At 42.5% G+C, this 18,264-nt stretch overlaps 1 protein-coding gene across 10 annotated transcripts in view; it reads left to right on the top strand.

The window, feature by feature from the left end:
* Nucleotides 1–18,264, top strand: part of EML4 (EMAP like 4) — a 677,127-nt gene that overhangs the window by 626,014 nt on the left and 32,849 nt on the right. For all 10 annotated transcript variants that reach the window (XM_085612817.1, XM_085612810.1, XM_085612815.1 and 7 more), the window contains 4 exons: nucleotides 5,412–5,479; nucleotides 8,990–9,078; nucleotides 10,212–10,309; nucleotides 14,891–14,978. In XM_085612817.1, the coding sequence (XP_085468943.1) occupies nucleotides 5,412–5,479; nucleotides 8,990–9,078; nucleotides 10,212–10,309; nucleotides 14,891–14,978 (343 nt within the window). The remainder of the gene's footprint in view (nucleotides 1–5,411; nucleotides 5,480–8,989; nucleotides 9,079–10,211; nucleotides 10,310–14,890; nucleotides 14,979–18,264) is intronic.

Genomic DNA, 18,264 nt, shown 5'->3' with positions numbered 1-18,264 from the left:
AATCAGTGCACCAGACATTACTTTTGCTGTTGTGCTGGACGAAACCGAAACTGCGGCGGATTCGTGTACACTACCCTGTGGGTGAACCTTACACTGCTGTCACTAGCAAGATTGGGTGTCTGGGCTTGGTGGAGTGCATGTCCACAAGTGAAGCTTGCTCAAGCTGCCCACGTTGTAGTGGTTCTGTGTGTGTGAGAAGAATACACTGCTTTTTGTTTAAACTAGTAAGCTTTTAAGGCTTGTGAAGACCTCGCTGTACAAAGGCAACAACTATCAACCTTATTAGCCATTGTTCTCGAACAATGATCTTTTTTCCCCCAGGTTTAGCCTCTGAGTTGCCTGGATTCCTAAGCGTTTCATTTTCTCTGCAAAATGGACTAGTCCTTTGTTTCCATTATTTTTTTCCTTGTTTTTTAATTGTTTTTATTTGTACTGTGTAGACGAGCATCACACGTTTCTTTGACAAAACGTGTAGCTTTTAAGAGTTTTGCCATTTAATATTTAGATTTTCTTAAACTCAAGCAACATAATTGGCAAGTCATATTAATGTGAACAGGCAGAGAGCCAATAGAACATTTTGTAGAGACAATTTGTCTTCTGCAAACAAAATCGAAATCTTTCAAAATAATCCTGAGCTTGAACCACACGGGGCACCTGTTTTAAATTATCTACTGGGTTTAAATGTACAATTGTAGCCGTTCTCCTTTAACGGCTGTTAATGTTTTCTGGCTGTTACCTCCAAGCTGACAAAAATGCATTAGTCGTGCCCTGGGTTGATACTCTTTATTAGCAAAACACATACATTTTTGCTTACCGTTTCTTGAATTGAAGGTCATAATACCTAGATGGTAAAGCCTTAAAATTGTTGTATAGAAAAAATACAGAATTGTAAATACCTAAGACCGCAATCAGAATGGATAGAACGCTGATTCTGTAAACCGATTTTTGAAATGCATGCAGACATGCAAAATCAGATAAAAGCCTAATGCAGACTAACTTTAGCATATACCAGCTTCAGGCTGCCTGTGGACGAAAGCCTCTTGTGGACAATCCCCAAAAAAGTACAGTGGACTTAGAACCTGCCCTTTGCTTACAGTTGGTTGGCTTTATTGTCACTCTCACTTAATGATTCTTATTCGATGGCTTACCACCTTCATGTTGTGTTAGTCCCTCCACTGGAGCATTAACCTCTTTACCATGCTTTTGACTGTACGACTTGTATTCTTCCACTGCTTACATTCAGTGTACTACTTCTTTCAGCACTCCAAGTGAGAACTTGGTATTTACGATATTTGTGTTTAACATTATAGTGTTTTATTTAATTGTCTTTATGTCCATTTCCTATGCTCTTGCACCACCTCCTGTCCGCTTTAGAAGTTTTATCTCTTTTATGATTGCATACTTTAAAACACATTACACCCACACTGCAGATCTTACTTTAAGTGGACACTTGCTTGGATTCATTGTCTTAGTCCCTTTAAAATAAAACTAGATTACTTCTGAAATGCAAATACCTACTTTACATGGTGGCATGCCTGGTTTTCATATTCCAGCCGTAGCCATGCTCGAAAGGTTTCCTCTTGCTTAGTAGATGGCTGCGGCGTTTTGTGCTCATAGTAGGTGATAGTGCTGATAACATTGGACAAGCAGAATGGTCACGGGGTAGTCCAAGTATCAGAGGATTAAGTTGTTAAATCTGCAGAGCCAACAAGGTTCAGCATTATAATACCATCTGTCTCACCCTGTTCGGGTGGACCACAGGACCAACAGGCTATGGGGGAACAGCAGCTGTGGCTGGAGTCATTGTCTTCTGGGGTTGCTCCTACTGTGGCTCTGTAAACTGTGCCAAGTGCACTCTTTCCTCACTTGACTCGCATGGTATCAAGGGCGGAACAGCCAACCAACAGACGCAATAATGTATTGTCTATCCCAGTGGCTGTCTGTTGCTAAAAAAAGAAAGTGCTTGACACTCACAGCAACATGAAATATCATACAGTTCAATAACTGTTTAGTTACAGGGTTGTAATCTCATATACTATCATCAGTAAGGTAATCTTTTCCCTTCTCTGCCCCCTCTAATAGGTCTGCCTACAGTCTCCACTCTGCCATCTGGGCATAAGCATTAATCAGACAGAGGTGTATATTGCCCAAGTTTACCCCCACTAGATAATTTGTAGATAAGATCAGTAGCTTTTGCCCAGTGCTCAGTTTGTAAAAGAATAAGCACTGGGCCAACGTTTTGCTCAGAAGCCTCTGGCAGGTGCTAAAGAAGGTTAGGGTTGAGGATCCCACGGCTAGCTAGTCTTGGTTCCACCTCATGTCACTTTAATCCTCAACCAGACACAAAAACACACCTTTTCTCTTTATTCCACTCTTGAAAGTTCTTTTTTATCTCTGCTGTCTCACTCTCTAGCAGGTTTCTCTTCATTTCCCTATTTTTTATTTTTCTGTATCTTGTTTTGGATTAAAGTCTGTTGAGGAAAACTGTCTACTGCTTTACCTTACTCAGTGGAGCTGTGGGCCTGGTGGTGTTGGTGGGACAATCTGCGTACCTGTTCCTTTAGCAGCAGATTCATTTGTGTGGAGCTGCGGTGGCACCCTCACTGGGGTCACAGTCCGCTGACTGGTATCAGTGCTGCAGGGCTACATTGCAGCACTCATTTGCTAGTGCTCGGTTACAACAGTTGCATTCTCCGGTCTGGTTCTTCAGCAGGTTATCATCTTTGGCAGTTGCAGCTTCCCAGGGCTGATTGCAGGCAGGTACTTGCTCATCGCAGTTGTGGCCTCCGGGCCAGATCCGGAATTCCACATCACCTGTGATGGGGGTTATACTTGAGGCAGTTATGACGTCAGGAAGTGGCAGCACCAGTCTTTCTGGCACACAGCAGGATACTGGAGGACATGATGTTCCTTCTGCCTTGAATGGCCTTGTACAGTTCACAACAGGAGCAACTCAAAAAGACCAAGAGAACCCACTCAGCACAGGTCGCTCCTGGCTTTACTCCCACTGGCTGTCAGCTTGTTCTGGATGTCCCTCAACCTGGAAACATACCAGACATCTCCTGGGACAGTCTCTCCTCCTGCCGGATCAGTCTCTTTCCTTCCTTCTCTGAGAAAACAGGCAGGCTTCAGGAGACTATTCACACCCACAGCTCCTCCATCAAGAAGTGCAGACTTCTGGTGATGTCTCCTCACATCAGGGAGATGGGCAGTGATGCAGACATATGCCCAGGTCACGCAGTGGCCTTTCAAGTACTGTGCGGAGCACCTCCCTCCTTGATCAGGAAGAACATGATAGTGAAAAACAGTGAAGGCGTTAGGATCCCGTCTGCAAAAGTAGTATAAAAGTGGAATCCAATCTGTTTTCGCAGTGGGTTGGTTCAGTTCTCTTTCATATGCCATTTTCTCTCGGACTCTCACTCACAGCCTTTGTGGAAGGTGATGGCTCTTGTGTCAGCTAGCAATGATTTTGGCTATAAACAGTAGTGTCCAAAACTAGTGGACAGTGAAGTGTGATATCCTTGCAGCTAACTATCATCAGCCTTACTGAAGCAGTAATCAGGGAAGAACGAAAGAGCAGGACAGACAATCCCTAGAAACGTACTGACATTGAACAAAAATTGCCGCCCACCTCACTCCCACCATTTACAAAATACCAGTGCTGAGGAATAAGCAGCCTTTTGATGACAAGGTTCTTATTGAATTCCTAAGAGTAGCCCTGTCTCCACTCTTCGTCACTTAAGTATCTCGATCTTTGTCCTCCAATCACAGGGATGCAATTGGTGCACTTCTACTGTCTGAGGAAGCTGTATCCACCCTCCATCCTTGTGCCATGCCAAACGAGGGGCTATCTCAGACTCTCACTACACACAAGTTCTACTACCACATATACACAGTCAGCAAGCACACAGAATGTCAGCACCAGGGTCTGCAGGTCACACTAAAGGGGAACTTTGCACTCTGCTCACACTGGAAAAGAAAGGTCTATTAGTAGTTAAGGAATCACAAAACTCTATGCTGCCACCAGCACTTTGTGACTAACCCAAGACTTGGACAGTAGTCCTATGTCAACTATGAAGGCATGCTTGGTGAACTTCTGCAGGTTCCCATACAGCCAGGGCAGGGGTAAATTACAATTTACCATGCAAGGGACAGCTCATCACTCCACCACCCTTCTAGCATTAGAATAAAACATTCAAGGTGTTGTGAGTAATGAGTAACATTGGAGGTGAAGTCACTGACATAGTTTATTTGTAGTTTCAAGAAAGTATAAACAAAACGCTAATGACACAAAAGAAGTTGTAGCCGGACTCTGCAAGCCTACGATATTCAATGACCGGTTTAAGGTCTTTGTAAATCTATAGTCAGTTACCTTATAATTGACCTCAGAGCATAAAAATAGTCCAAAAAAGGGCCTAGAATGTGTAATGGGCCACTCTAGTTGTGGTTGAGCACAACAATAGATTGGATTTGTAGAAAGGTGTAGCAGTTGTGGACATCTCTTTAAACATTTACCAACATGGCTGAGCTCGAGTTGAATGAACAGTACTAACATATTTTGTGGTTTTTAGCCAAACTGTTCTTTGTGTTCCTCCCGACAAGGGGTACCCAGTGTAGGCACAGGAGAGCTGAGTCCTTCACAGACTTTCAGTATAGCAGCCATGTTGCCATGCTCCTTTTCGGTTCATTGTATCTCTGTGTCTGTTGTGGATCATGAACACATGACGAGGATCCTGGGCCCGCTTCAGACCCTCTGCTTTGTATGATGGTAATTGCTGTGACAGCTTTTATTAAATGACGAGCTTCTTGGCGGGAAGCATCACTCTGACTAACAAGTTACTTTTCATAAAGCATCTTCTGACAATTTTCCCCCAACAGTTAATCCATCATCGACTTATCTCCTCTCTGTGGGTTCTTAGGGCGGAGGGAGTTCATCTGTTCTTCTGGCCAGGGTTCTCTGCTCGCTGCATCTCAAGGAAATGAGGCCAGGGTGAGTTAGGTGTTGAGGGCGTCACTGCTCTAGGTTTAGTTGCTGTAGTTGTGGGTAACTCCAGCAGCCCCTCTTTGCTCTGTTAGTCTTGGATGCTTTATCTGTTTGTGGATCGTAATGCCTGGACGCCTCAGTATGTTGTACAGTCAAACTACAAAGAAAATGGTATTGCCAATTTAAAACAATTTTATTTTTAGTCTAATTTAACTTGCATTTCCTTTTATATGAACAATGATAAAGCAGTGTTACTGTGTTGAATGAAAGAAGAGAAGTGGATGCAGTAAAATATGATTTGTTACGTCTTTCACTTATTTTTGATTACACATCATAACGTTTGTTTTATGCTGCCTAGCTGAATTTAGGTGTTCCAATGTGTTTGCTGCCATTGATTTATTTTTGGTACTGTCCATATATTTCCTAGGAACCTGGACATTGTGCAGATTTCCATCCCAGCGGAGTAGTTGTCGCAATAGGAACGCACTCTGGAAGGTAAGTTTTGTCCCAGTCAGTTGGACGCTCCTCCATCCCCAGCCGTGATACGTTTGCATTCTGTAATCCATTCATCTAACTACAGTGTTGCAAGTAGTAAGGGAATTTGTGTCTATTATGTGGAGGTTTAGGCTAGTGGTAAGATATTTGACGCTTTGCGTAGTTTGAAGATGGAAAAAAAGGCACCTTCAGTTTCACAGAGAGCGCTGATGTCTGAATTCTGATTAAATAATTAACTTGGGGAATAACTCCATTACCTATTTTGCAGTCCTACAGTTTCGGCCAAGTGAATCTTTTCTTTCTGTTTTTGCAACTCTTTGCTGCTTTCCTAGAAAGCTTTGCGATGTACTGCAGCAACGCGAAGATACTTACATAGCATGTAGGGAAGAACTAGACATAGAGGAAGAACCGTTGTCCCTGACTAGGTAATCCTGACTTTTTATTGAATATATTGTTTTCATTGAAACACGAACAGAAGCACTGGATCGACACTGAGTGTAGATGTATCGAGATGAGTATGGATGGATGACAAGCCTCACCCAGTGACGGCTGGCATTATTTGCCAGTGGTAAGAAGAGTTTGGAGGGGTGGCTAGGAGGGGTGGAGGAACGCGAGGGAGGGTGGGGGGAAGACCGTTAAAAAAAGAAAAGCAACACTTACCTTGCCGCACCTGTCCCGCGTCTCTGCTCCTGCTGTCCTCATCAGACAGAGGCACAGGAAGCACAGAAAAGGCCCCCTCTCTGACCAATCAAAATGCTGCAATGCAGCTTTGTGATTGGTTTTGAGCATCCTGATTCTACGCTCAACCAGGGAATGGGGGCCTGGGCTTGTTCTCTACGCAGGCTGTAATGCAGCCTGCATGGAGAACAGGAAATGTGCGCATGACTGGTTGGAGCGGCCCGAGAGGGCCGACCAGACAGTCATTGCACACTTTGGAGTGGGCAAACCACTTCTCCCCTGCCGAGAGAACAGAGCAGCCCGCCAACCCCCGCAAAGGAAACATAAAATGATAACTCAGTTATCATTTCATATTTCCTTTATTTCACTGCTCAAAAGCAGTGGGGCGACGCTCCTTCACCTTACGGAGGAGCTGCCCCTGGCCTCACCCTCTCCTGAGTTTTACCACCTAAGTCATAGGCAAAGGCGTCTTATGGAGGAGGAGGTCATCAAATTCCAGTGCAAATGAACAAACAGAAGTTCCTGCCCAATGTAGATGCCGTAGCTGTATCTGCAGCAGTGTTATCATGAGGGTCAACTATGGATACCAGTCTGTAAGAAAGAGCTTCCTGATGAAGTTTGGGTGTAAAGCTACAATGAAAAGAAATTTTTTAAAAAGAAAAGAACCTCCAGCTGTGCACAAGAGTGGCATTGGACCGCTGTCAAACACGGTGCTTTAGGAGCACGAGGACATGTACAACACCAAGCTCACAGCATTAAAGGCAATGGAATCACTTGTGTGACAGTACAAAAGATGAGAGTGCTCCTCCTTTGCCACATTTTTGCCAATGGTCTTAGGCGAGAAGCTCACAACCGAGTCACAGGACTGTTCTTCTGAGTATAATTGGGACTCAGGAGCCACAGCGGGCAGCATCTTCTGAAATACCAATAATAGAACTCTGGGGTAGTCTCTACACGCTGCGCAGCAGTATCCGGCACAGGAGCAAAGGATCACAATGCGTGTGTTAATTCTATTTTTCAGTGACTTCCTTGCACTGAGAAGAGCTACCTTAATTAAATTGTAGGCTAGAATATTGTCTACTCTGTTTCTGGTCTGGGATAGTAGTTATTTATCAGTTGGGAAAGCTCTGCGTCTCCCCTTCGGGAAACTCCATCCAGGATTCTGCAGGAATTTGAAATGAGTGAGTTGATGGGATGGAGTTGGAGCCCTTTGGCACAGTGATGGTGATGGTGGTAGTGGCCAAATGCTCTAAAATTGCTTACAGCACGTTTGTGACTACTCTGTTTCAAGTAGAAACATTTTCAGATGTCCTTCAGATGGTTTAGCTCTACCCAAGGAGTGGGATTCCACATCTTCAGGTCTGAAATCGCAGTGATCTCCCTCCATGTTGCATCCCTGTGGATGATCGTTGGGTGATGAGGTTTGCTGTTGATGGAAGCATGTTCCTATTTGGTGTGTAGTGTGGCACAAATTATCGATGCGTCCTGGTGCTTTGACACAGTGGGTGCTATTGACTACTGTGGTCGAGAATTGTTTCTTTTTCTCTTAAATTCTACTGCCCATTCCATTAACAAACGTAACTTTATTTGTGGGTGTTTAGGGTGCACATTTTTATTTTCAACTCCTGAACCTACCTAGCCACTTTACCAGCACTTTGTAGCCATTATCTTCTGTAAAATAGGCACAGAAATTCTCCATTATACTGTTCAAGTACTGATGTCTTAATTGTGCTCGACTAGCCACTTCCCCCAAGCGGGGCCTGATCCTGCTGGTCTGCCAGCTGTGACCTGGTGCTTCCTAACTTTGCATTTCCCGAGAGTGCGGCCTCTGCAAGACTTCCAGAGAAGCATATGTATGCCTCCTAAGCCCATGCGCTGCCAGCGATGCCAGTGCCACCCTCGGACCTGATTCCAGAGCTGCTTCCAAAACCTTCATAGTGGACTGAAATGGTCCCCTTGGCAAAAGAGACGGTTTATCACTTGATTTTTTTGGTGATGAACCCCTAGCCGAGCCCAAAGATCTGCAAGTGTGGATAACCTTTTGATCAGACCTGGATGCTTTTGAGATACCAAATAAGCATTATCAGGGCCTGGAAAAAGACACTTCAGAGTCTGACACTCTTCTTCCTCGTCATTACGGTCGCTTGTCGCCAGTCTTTTTTGTTTCTGTTGTACAATAGGCTGTAGAAGCACTGGAATTGCCCAAATCGACTGCAGAACCAAAGGCTAACATCAGAGAAATCCTGCAACTGTCATTGTCCGTTTCTGAACCTTTGCACCTTTTGAGTGGGCCAATTTTAGCTGCCTGCTAAGTCTTTTTTTTTTTTTTTTGGGCCTAGCAATCCTCAGATCGTTTTCATGACACCATAGACCAGTGCCCTCTGATCCAAATTACTTGTACTCACACCCATCTCAGGAGAATCTAGTGGTGCACGCGTGCTCTGCCAAATGAAACCCAAATGCCTTTTGTGCAATTTGTTCAGACCAGGGGTCGAAAAGATTTGACCCTATGGGCAGAAAGATTTTGGCTTTGGCAGTCTAGCCCTTTGCACTGCTTGCTCCAAATGCCTTCTTAGCCTGTATGTTCACGCCTTGTGAGAATTGGAAGCATGGCTATAAGCCTCCCAGAACATGTGAATAAACCTTCAAGATCCAGGAAGGGGTGGTACAGATGCATCTAAAAATGTTGAATTGTGGCCTGGATTCCACATTACCGTGGCATGATCTATGGCTTAAAAATCGTAAAAAATGGTTGTCTACAGTATTGTTTTGTCTCTGTATTAGCATATATAAAATCCAATATTTGTTCACAATTAATGTCTTTTTTAACAGGTGGTTTGTTCTGGATGCAGAGACGAGAGACTTGGTTTCGATACATACAGATGGCAACGAACAGCTGTCAGTGATGCGCTTCTCGCTAGGTAGGTCATGATGCATAGCTCTGAAGTGGGCCCATATTAACCCTCAACTTTCTATTGAAAAATGTGTCATTGAACTGCCTCTACGCCTCTGGATTAACCCCTCATTATATTACAAAAGTAAGACTCAAATAACATGAAGGAGAGAAATTGTAAAACGTAAAAGACCATCTGAAATGAAAGGGGAATTTCCATAGAATTATAAGTCTCCCCTCTTCTAACCAGAAGTGCTGGATCCTCAGAACTGGCTAGTCTTTGTAGGGAGAATCTCCCAGCTCAGTGCCTGGTGGTGAGGGCAGCTTCCCTGAATTACAAAGAAGTATTGCATGAACAACAAGGAAATGAAGTGTCTGGAGAAGCAGGGTAAGAAGGTTCAATGGCACAGTCGTCTCTCCCAGTGTCCGGCCACTGCGGCAAGCTACACTCGTCCCCTGTGGCAGCTTTGGTTCAAGTTCTTATACCCCTGATAATGCCGTCAACATTGTGTTTGGTGTGAAAAAGTTGTTCTGTTATACAATGAACAAGGTCGTCCAACAATACAAGACACATACGGGCATGGTTTCCAGACCTCTACCTCTTTTCCAACTAGACTCGAGCTGAACCTCCCCCCTCCTCTTTTTTGGGAAGCAGGAATGCATTGATGGGATGCTTCAGGGGGAGAAGATGACCCGAGCCTCTACTTAGGCAAAGCCATGGGTCGTCAAAAGTGAATAGTGTGTATTCCTTACAACTGCCTTGTCCTGCCCTATCCAGGCAGCCTTTGCCCCAGTCTGCATCTCTAGACCCAGTGGACGAGGCAGAAAAACTGCTCTTTAAGAGCCATCAACACATTGTCGCCCTGAGAAAGAAGACTGTCAGGCAGGGGAATCTGCCCGCATTTTGTATCCCTGATTTAAACCCGCTTTTCCCCTACTTTCTCACCCATTACTGTAAACCCTTTTTTGTATCTCACGTTAGCTACTAATGTCACTAATTGAACCACACCGGTTCTTCCCATAAATGATTGGTAAGTCACCCAGCCAGAATGTAAATGTGCTAGGAATTTGGAATAAGGGTAAGACAGTGTTGAGATCAGCTCTCTTGTTATTGATCCACAATTTACAAACATGCAATGCAATTTGATTTTCTTTATGTAGATGGCACGTTTCTGGCAGTGGGATCCCATGACAATTTTATTTACCTCTACACGGTTACAGAAAATGGACGCAAATATAGCAGATATGGAAAATGCACTGTAAGTATTAAATATTCACATAATCAGAAGCAAAATCATTTAGCCTAATCAGAATGTGTGAATTGATTCCCGTTCTCTATCTTTGGGTTTACCTCATTGGTGATATCTCCTTCCAAATTTAAAAATCCCAGTTGGACAGCCCTGGAATACATTTCACAAAAAAGTTGGTTCTGCATGTTTAACCAGACTAATGTACAACTCCTGTATACAAATATATTCTGATAGTATCTGTTCCTCTCTGTTAATTTCTCAGGATAGTCAAGGCTTTTAGTACTGTTCAGTGTGAAACATGCTGAAAACTTGCTGTTCTTCTTTACTTTTATTACTAGATCTTTTTTTTTATCCATTCTATTTTGAAGTTATTGTCCTCGTTCCCTGCCTATGCTGCTTAGGTTCTTGAAAACAACCCTGAACGTCAACTGTACGCTTGGGGCACCGAATTTGTTTCATGTTCCTTTCCCCATTCACAAACATGGTTTGTTCCACAAATTAGGCAACCTGCTACTTCCGCTATGTCATGCATTCAAATAAAAGAAGAAGCAGAATGAATGTTCTTGTTGAATTTTAAACCTCTCAGTAGTAGCCCAAGTGAAAAATACTTCCTATTGTCAGGGCATTCCTTCAAATAGTGATCTCATTACCCTTCTTTGAGCACAGTGTGCCCTAATTTACATATGTTATTCATGATCTTGGCACATTGCCATAAAGATTTTTGGTTAGGCTGTTGTACAGTTATTTCTTGCTGAAGCCTGAGTGCTAGTTTTGCTGGGAATTGTTCTAAGCATCGTCAGTGCCAGGGTGGATTGGGGTGAAACACATAATATCTTCGTTAGTTCTCCTGGTAAGCAAGTGGTTCACGTCAAAGCCCAGATTCCCTCAGTGTATTTTGGAGTGCCCACCCATTGATAGCCCTGTAACGATTGTAGTGAGAAATTCAGAAGTTGGTACACCATGGTTACCTACTCACTTTACCTTCAGAGTTTATATCCATGCACTTCTGAATACGTTTGTTCCGCCGTGTTTTTGCTGTGGTAATTTGTCACAATGGAGTGTACTGTGAATGTCATCACCAACTTAATTAAAGTCATTTAAGTCAAAATCATTTGATTGAAATTTGTCAATCGAGTTCCAGATTATAGTATGAATATTTGCTGCTCTATGTACTTTGTTGATGAGATTCAACATATACTCCTGCATTCATTGAAGCATGCACATAAGAAATCTATGTTTTGGTACTTTTCCTTAAATGTGTTTAATCCATGTTCACCATTTATGTTAAAGGTTTCTTGTCTGCATTTTCTCTCTTGTTGTGAAAAATTTGGTAAAATGGGATGCAACTACTTCGTTTGAAAATGTTAGCAGTTATGGAGGTTATCAATACACTATGCAACCCTCTGCATCCTACCGTTCAATCCCAGGCAGTAATCAACAGCAAATTTGTTTAAACAACTTTTTGGCCATATACAGTGACCATTGGGAAAGGTTACTGGGAAAGTTAAAAAAAAAACACAAAGGAATATGATAAAATCCTAAATATCCGGTCTAGTTATTACACATATTAAAGCTGAATATTGCTGTGTATTCGGAGGCTTACGGTCTTCTTTTCCACATACCTCTACATAGTCTTTTCGTAAGGTTTATGCTGATCAAGATCAGTACTTGATGAATGCCAGATCCCAGTATATCAAAAAAGAAAAGTGATTTATATTGAGATGAACCCTTCCATTAATGTTGAATTTTATGTGTGCATACAAGGTCATGTACAATAAAAAACATTCATAGTGTACAAATGGAGAATATGCAGGCAGAGCATCTGATCTTTGTGCCTTAAATTGAAGCAGTGGTACGTAAGTGTACTTCCCAATTTTGCATGGCAAGGCAGACTAAGGTTTTAGCCTTCCAAGGTCGATAACATGATTACCACTTCCATTTTATTCCTCTTTCTTTTTAAAGTGAAAATGCATGAGTACACACAGAATAGAATCAAAAATAACGCCATAGTTTTCACTTTAGAACTATTGGAATGATAACATTTTGGAGCAGCACTGGTGGGTAACTTTCCTCATGTTGGAGTAATTTATGCTGGTAGTACATAACAGATTATTAGTTTGAGCATTATTCACGCTTACAGAATTGTTTGTTCTCCACTTTTAAGTGCACTTACGTATATTTTGAAAATGGGAAAAAGCATGAGGATTAATTCAGCTGATATTAAAAATAAGCTGTGTAGGATCATAACTGGCAAATCGAACCCTTTCAGTAAAATGGTAGAGGGCTTACTGGGTCCCCCATCCTGCAAAGTAAGTGATGTCCAGTTTGATTGGGTTCAAATTAGACATTATAGTCCAGCGCAATAGCAGTTGTTAAAGGCCGGAACCTGAGATATTGGCCAAGCATTTAACTGTTTTAGTCGGTGGCATTAGTAGTGTTGAGGTAAATTTCATTTATATAGCTCCGTGGTACCAAGCCCCCATCGCGGACAATAGAATGTAATGTAAATTCCCATTACGTTAATAAATCAACACAACAATATATGATTACTTGACATTACTTACTTAACATGCTTGTCCTTGCATTTCCCAAAAATAGATTACTCCTTGGCACACATTTTATTAGAATTTCTTTCCATCAATACTCGTCCTCCCCTCTCATTCTTCAGTGCTACTGCCTGGTTCCCTTGATTTAACGTTAGAGTCAAACTTTAATTTACATAAAGAAAAAAATAAAAAGTAATTAATTGCCTTTCATTACTCACCTTTCAGTGACTCTAATCATAAATCAAAGCTAGAGTGCAGGTTGAAACAAAGCTATATTGATTAGAAGGCAGAAGGGAACGTTATTTGAATGATGGAGTGATTTGATGTTTGCTGTTAAAGCTTGGTTCTTCCTTAATATCCATTTCAGTTACTGTGCTGCAGTGTGCACAAGCTATTAACATGTTATAAATTATTGTATTTACCTGTGAGTTTGTTTGATAAATGTGCAGTTTTGTACAGCTTGCAAAAGTTCATGTAATAAAGTGCTGAAAAAAAACATGGATTAGTGGTAGGTGAATGAAGTGCATCATGAAAACATATACAAATTCACTGAAAAACCATCATTGAAAGTTATTGTTTAATGAAGGCAAACCTGGAAGACCGCTGAAATTTAATTGAGGCCGCCTGCCATGTTTGGCTCTTGGTAGTAATTTGTTTTTGTGCCATTGGCAAAGTGTTGTATTGAGGGTGGCTTGAGTTATCACGTGTGTTGCATACAGATCTCCTGCCCCCAACCTTTTTTTACCCTTCCAAATGCACTGCTTATGTCCAGACAAGACATATGAGGAAAGGGATGAACTCACTAATGTTTAGTTTCAAAATGTTTTGCAGATTGGTGTATGGTCTAGCTAGTTCTTTTCGGGTAACTCAGAAGTAACATTTCCCATTTTTAATTCCAGTCTAAAGGCCTATCTAAAGTAAAAGCTGCTGAATGGAATTGCACCAAACTTGTCAAGAAGATTGAATTTCACTCAAAATATATCTGTCTGTGGCATGGTTGTGGCTTGGTGTAATTTCATTCAGATTTGTTTTAGATACAGGTATCACGAAAAAAGTGTTTGTGTTGCCGCTCAAGGCTTTTTTTTTTTTTTAATATATAGATTTCTTTTTCCGTTAATGGCATTTTTATTGTTTGATAACTTTGTACAGAATGCACTTGGTCCATTTAACTAAAGGTCATCATTTTAGATTGGGCAAAGGGTGTAAGAGGGGTAAAGCAAAGCAGCGCCTAATTAAAAAAAAATGCTATTATTCAGAAGACTACAGCCGGTGTTATCGAAGATCAGGGTGCCCAAGGCTGCGTAGTCTTGAATCCACCTCATGCCTTTTCCATTCACAATCAGACACTCCCTGCCACTTTATCTTACTCTGTCCGTTTCTTTTTCATCCCTGCTTTCTCCCTTTGTCACTGCTTGTTTTTATCTTCTCCCTTCTTTAGTTTTTTTCCCCCTCTCTTGCTCTGGATCAAAGTTGCTGAGGAGAAATTAATGCAGGTGGGCCCAACCTGCAACCGCCAGCTCAAATTAGGCACCTATGCAAAGTAATACTGGGGTGATATAAAATATCATTCTAATTTAAGTCCCTTTAGAATTTTTGGTCCCGGTTACAGCAAATATTGCTGAAAAGAATAGCACTGAACTAGACCTGTGTTAATCATCCGATTCCTGTTTTTGTTCTTCTCTTTCTTCAAGAGAGAGATTCATCATTAAGAATCACCTCCATCTGGAAAAATTCAGAATTGCACACAGAAAATGTTTTGTTAACCAGGTCTTAATTTCCAGGAGAAATGCATAGCGACTGGCTGAAAAGGTTTTCTGAATCTCCTGAGAATGTTTGCCATGTGTCTGATAAAATCCCATTTTCAAACACATTGATGATATTCACATAACACAATTCCCTATATGTAATTATTTGGATAACCCGTGATTTTGTAAAGTTTCTAAGAAAACATTTAATATTTCTGACAGGAAAGTTACTAGTAGTTAAAGTTGACTTTTCTAGTAACCAAAATGTATTGATGCCTGTTGGCAATCTGTGTTTTTAGGGACATTCCAGCTATATTACACACCTCGACTGGTCCCCAGATAACAAATTCATAATGTCAAACTCGGGAGACTATGAAATACTATACTGTAAGTATAAAATATTTTTTTCTTTGTTATATCCTTTGTAAATCTGAAATATTAATGTTAGAACAGGTTTTTATGTGAAATTTGTACCACAATTAGCAATTAAAATGTTATGATGATGATCCTTTTTCTGGGGAATGTGTTGTTTTTCAAGGCTCTTCCATCAAACAGTGGCCTAGATTTGAGAATTTGAAATTGAGCAGAGCAAACATGTCCAACATAGACTCTAGAGCATCAATATTTGCCTCATTTTAAGGATAACCACTAACTTTGTTAATCATCCCTGTTCCTAAACATTATGTGTAAATGTAGCTCCTGTGAATGTCCTAAAAATCTGGAATGGATCTCGACCTACCTTCAACACCCCTTCCTCCACTACTACTAAGATTAAACAATCACCTTGTTAGCATATAGTTGCTTAGAATATAGTGTGTTTGAGGACAACATAAACATTAACTCTGTGTAAGACTGATTCTACGCACACCATAAGGATATGTTGGCCTTAGTCCTGCTAGCTCACAGTGCACTATCTGTACCCCTAACCTGGCAAGATAATGGGTGGAACGTGCAACCACAGAACATGACAACAAAGACTCCCCTAGGAAATTGTGGAATCCTCTCTATAACCCTTTTGTTTGGTAACTCATGCATACCCAAAGAGATACACAAGAAAGGAACACATGGAGTTTCAATATTTATTGAAGCATTTTGATTCTAATGTAAAATACGTGCACTGCGATATTCAATAGAAGGAAGCAGAATAGCGTGATCATCATTACGAGAATGGTGAAGAAGATAAACAATTCAACCATTGTGCTGTTACAGAGAATATATGATTGCATATAAGCACTGTTATATTGTGCTCTTACGTAGCGCTACCTATCCTAGTGGGCCTAGAGCGAGTGAATGTGTCCGAATCCCTGTAGGGTGATCTAACGCCCCCATTACCTATGGTTAAGTGTTATCAGGGAACCCGTCTTGGTGGAGAGCTGGGCATCATCCATTGAAAGAGGCAAACAGGAATAAGCTGTGCTGGAATTCCAGCATGGGGGCAACCTCAGCAGTGTCAGCGAAATGCCCCTCTGCCCTAACAAAGGAGTGATGTTGTTTGTATAATAAACTGCACTTATACAATCATGCCGGAGCCCCAGTCAGGCTGCTATTGTTGATTCTTTCGTGATTGCTCACTTGCCGAGCAGACAATAACAAACAGCAGCATTTTGCGTAGTGAACTTAGCCTATGAACAAAATGTTCAAGGCACTTGATAATATGCCTACAAAGAAGTGTAAATGTAAGCAAAGCCATTACAGATAATATTATCCAGCAAAGGCACACAAGCAAATGTGTTTCAGATGTCCGCATTTCAGAAAAGATGGCAACTTTACAACGTGAGCATGTAAAATGGTGGTGTACCTACTTGGCCTAAATGTAACCACATGACACCCACTCCTTGGACGTAAGGTGCCTAAAAAGCTTCCTAAAATATATGCATGAATAAAAAAAAGATACGATCATTAAAACCTAACATCAAAAAAAGCATTGGTTCGAGGCATATGAGCGGCAGATCACACACTGAGCATAGATCGCCATCTGGTGTTGGGCCCGGATATGTGCACTTGTTTTTGGATCATAGTGCGTATGGGCATCGACTCCATCCTCAGATTGTTTTTTTCCGCCATCGGGCTCGGATGTGTTTATCGCGCTCCAGCTCGGTACCGTTACCGATCCCACTTTCGACGCGCAATCCTTCACCTTTTTCTACGGTATTGTTTTCGATCCTCGCGAATCTCACCAACATCGAAGTCCTCGATTCCGGTCGTCAATGAAGGCCTTCGGGCCTACCTGAGCCTCTACATCTGGCTCATGGAAAGGACTGCATTCAAGAAGTGTCCTCAATGTGGGTCGAAATTCCCACACACAGATCTGCATGAGGTGTGTAACCTCTGCCTTTCACCGGAGCACGAGGCCAGAGACTGTCCATCTTGTGCCTCTTTCTGCTCCAAAGAGACCATTCGGGATCGTCCAGCTCGAAGAAGAATGGCTTGCTCGCCGACTTCCATTCCCGACGACATCTTCCAAGAGGGCGTTGATGTACCAGAACCGGAGCGGGTCGAAGAAGGCCTCGTCAGCGCCTCCGAAGCAGACTCCGACATTGAAGACATCACTCCTAGGCAACGAGTTGTAAGTACTGCCGTCGACCCCAACTCCTACCACCGAAAAAGGCTTGTGTCACACCTTCACCTTCGGACCCAGGTGCACATGAGAAAGTAATACACATGCCCCGCCACCGGGCCAGGCAAAGAAGCCAACAACAAAGCCTTCAGGCCACTCTGGATCGAGTCAGCCTCACGTCGATACCGAAACTCTGACCCCGGCACCGAAAAAAAAGACACCACACTCCTCCGCGGTGCCCACTACTGCCTCCGCATCGATGCACTCGGCACCCAAACCTACCGGCACCAATCCCTTGACTACGAAAAAAGCATCGGAACCGACCAAAAAGCCGCTACTGAAGACTACAGACTTTCAAACTTCTGAGCCAAAAAAAGCATTCGGAACCGAAAAAACAACCGCTTCGGCAGACCCCTACAGACACCTCAAAACCTCATGGTTCCAAGCCCAAAGAGCACAAAACCACTCTACAGTCGGTGCCGCGCAAGCTTTCGGAACTGAAAAAATAGGCACCGAAGGACATGCCTCACACAGAAGAGCTTTTTAAGCCAGATCCCAGCCAAAAGACTCTTCTTAAAGATTCAAAGACTGGTCAACTGATTCTGAGTTCTAAAAAGAGACCACTGGACTCGCCTACACTGGCTCCAGTACCTAAAAAGAGGGACATTGCAAAATCTCCTCTCAGAATCCCTTCTCCACCTCCTCCTCCTACACCTCCTCCACACCACCTCCTCCACCAGTGGACGATGATGACACTTCTGATGACACAGGGGAGGGTGCAGATGATGAGCCACTAGGGGATCCTAGTCCATCTCATACCCCAGACCCATGGGATGATTAAAATACACCTGATGTCCCTAACATGCCACAGGATGACCTCTTTCGCTCTAGACCTTCCCCTCCAGAGGATATCATGGGCTTCAACCAGCTCGTTCACAGAGCTGCACAGTACCACGGGGTTGACTTACACACAGACCCCGTGGATGAGGATTTTTTAATGGATACTTTTGACATCTCTCAAAAGACCACCTGAAAGGGGTAATTAAACATACACCTGAAGTGTTTTAAAGACCCCGTTAGGGCTAGGGTTATCAACCCATGAATAGAAAAGAAATA

The sequence above is a fragment of the Triturus cristatus genome, chromosome 6, assembly GCF_964204655.1.
Source record: "Triturus cristatus chromosome 6, aTriCri1.1, whole genome shotgun sequence".
NCBI lineage: Eukaryota > Metazoa > Chordata > Amphibia > Caudata > Salamandridae > Triturus > Triturus cristatus.
This window is presented reverse-complemented; position numbering and strand designations above follow the sequence as displayed.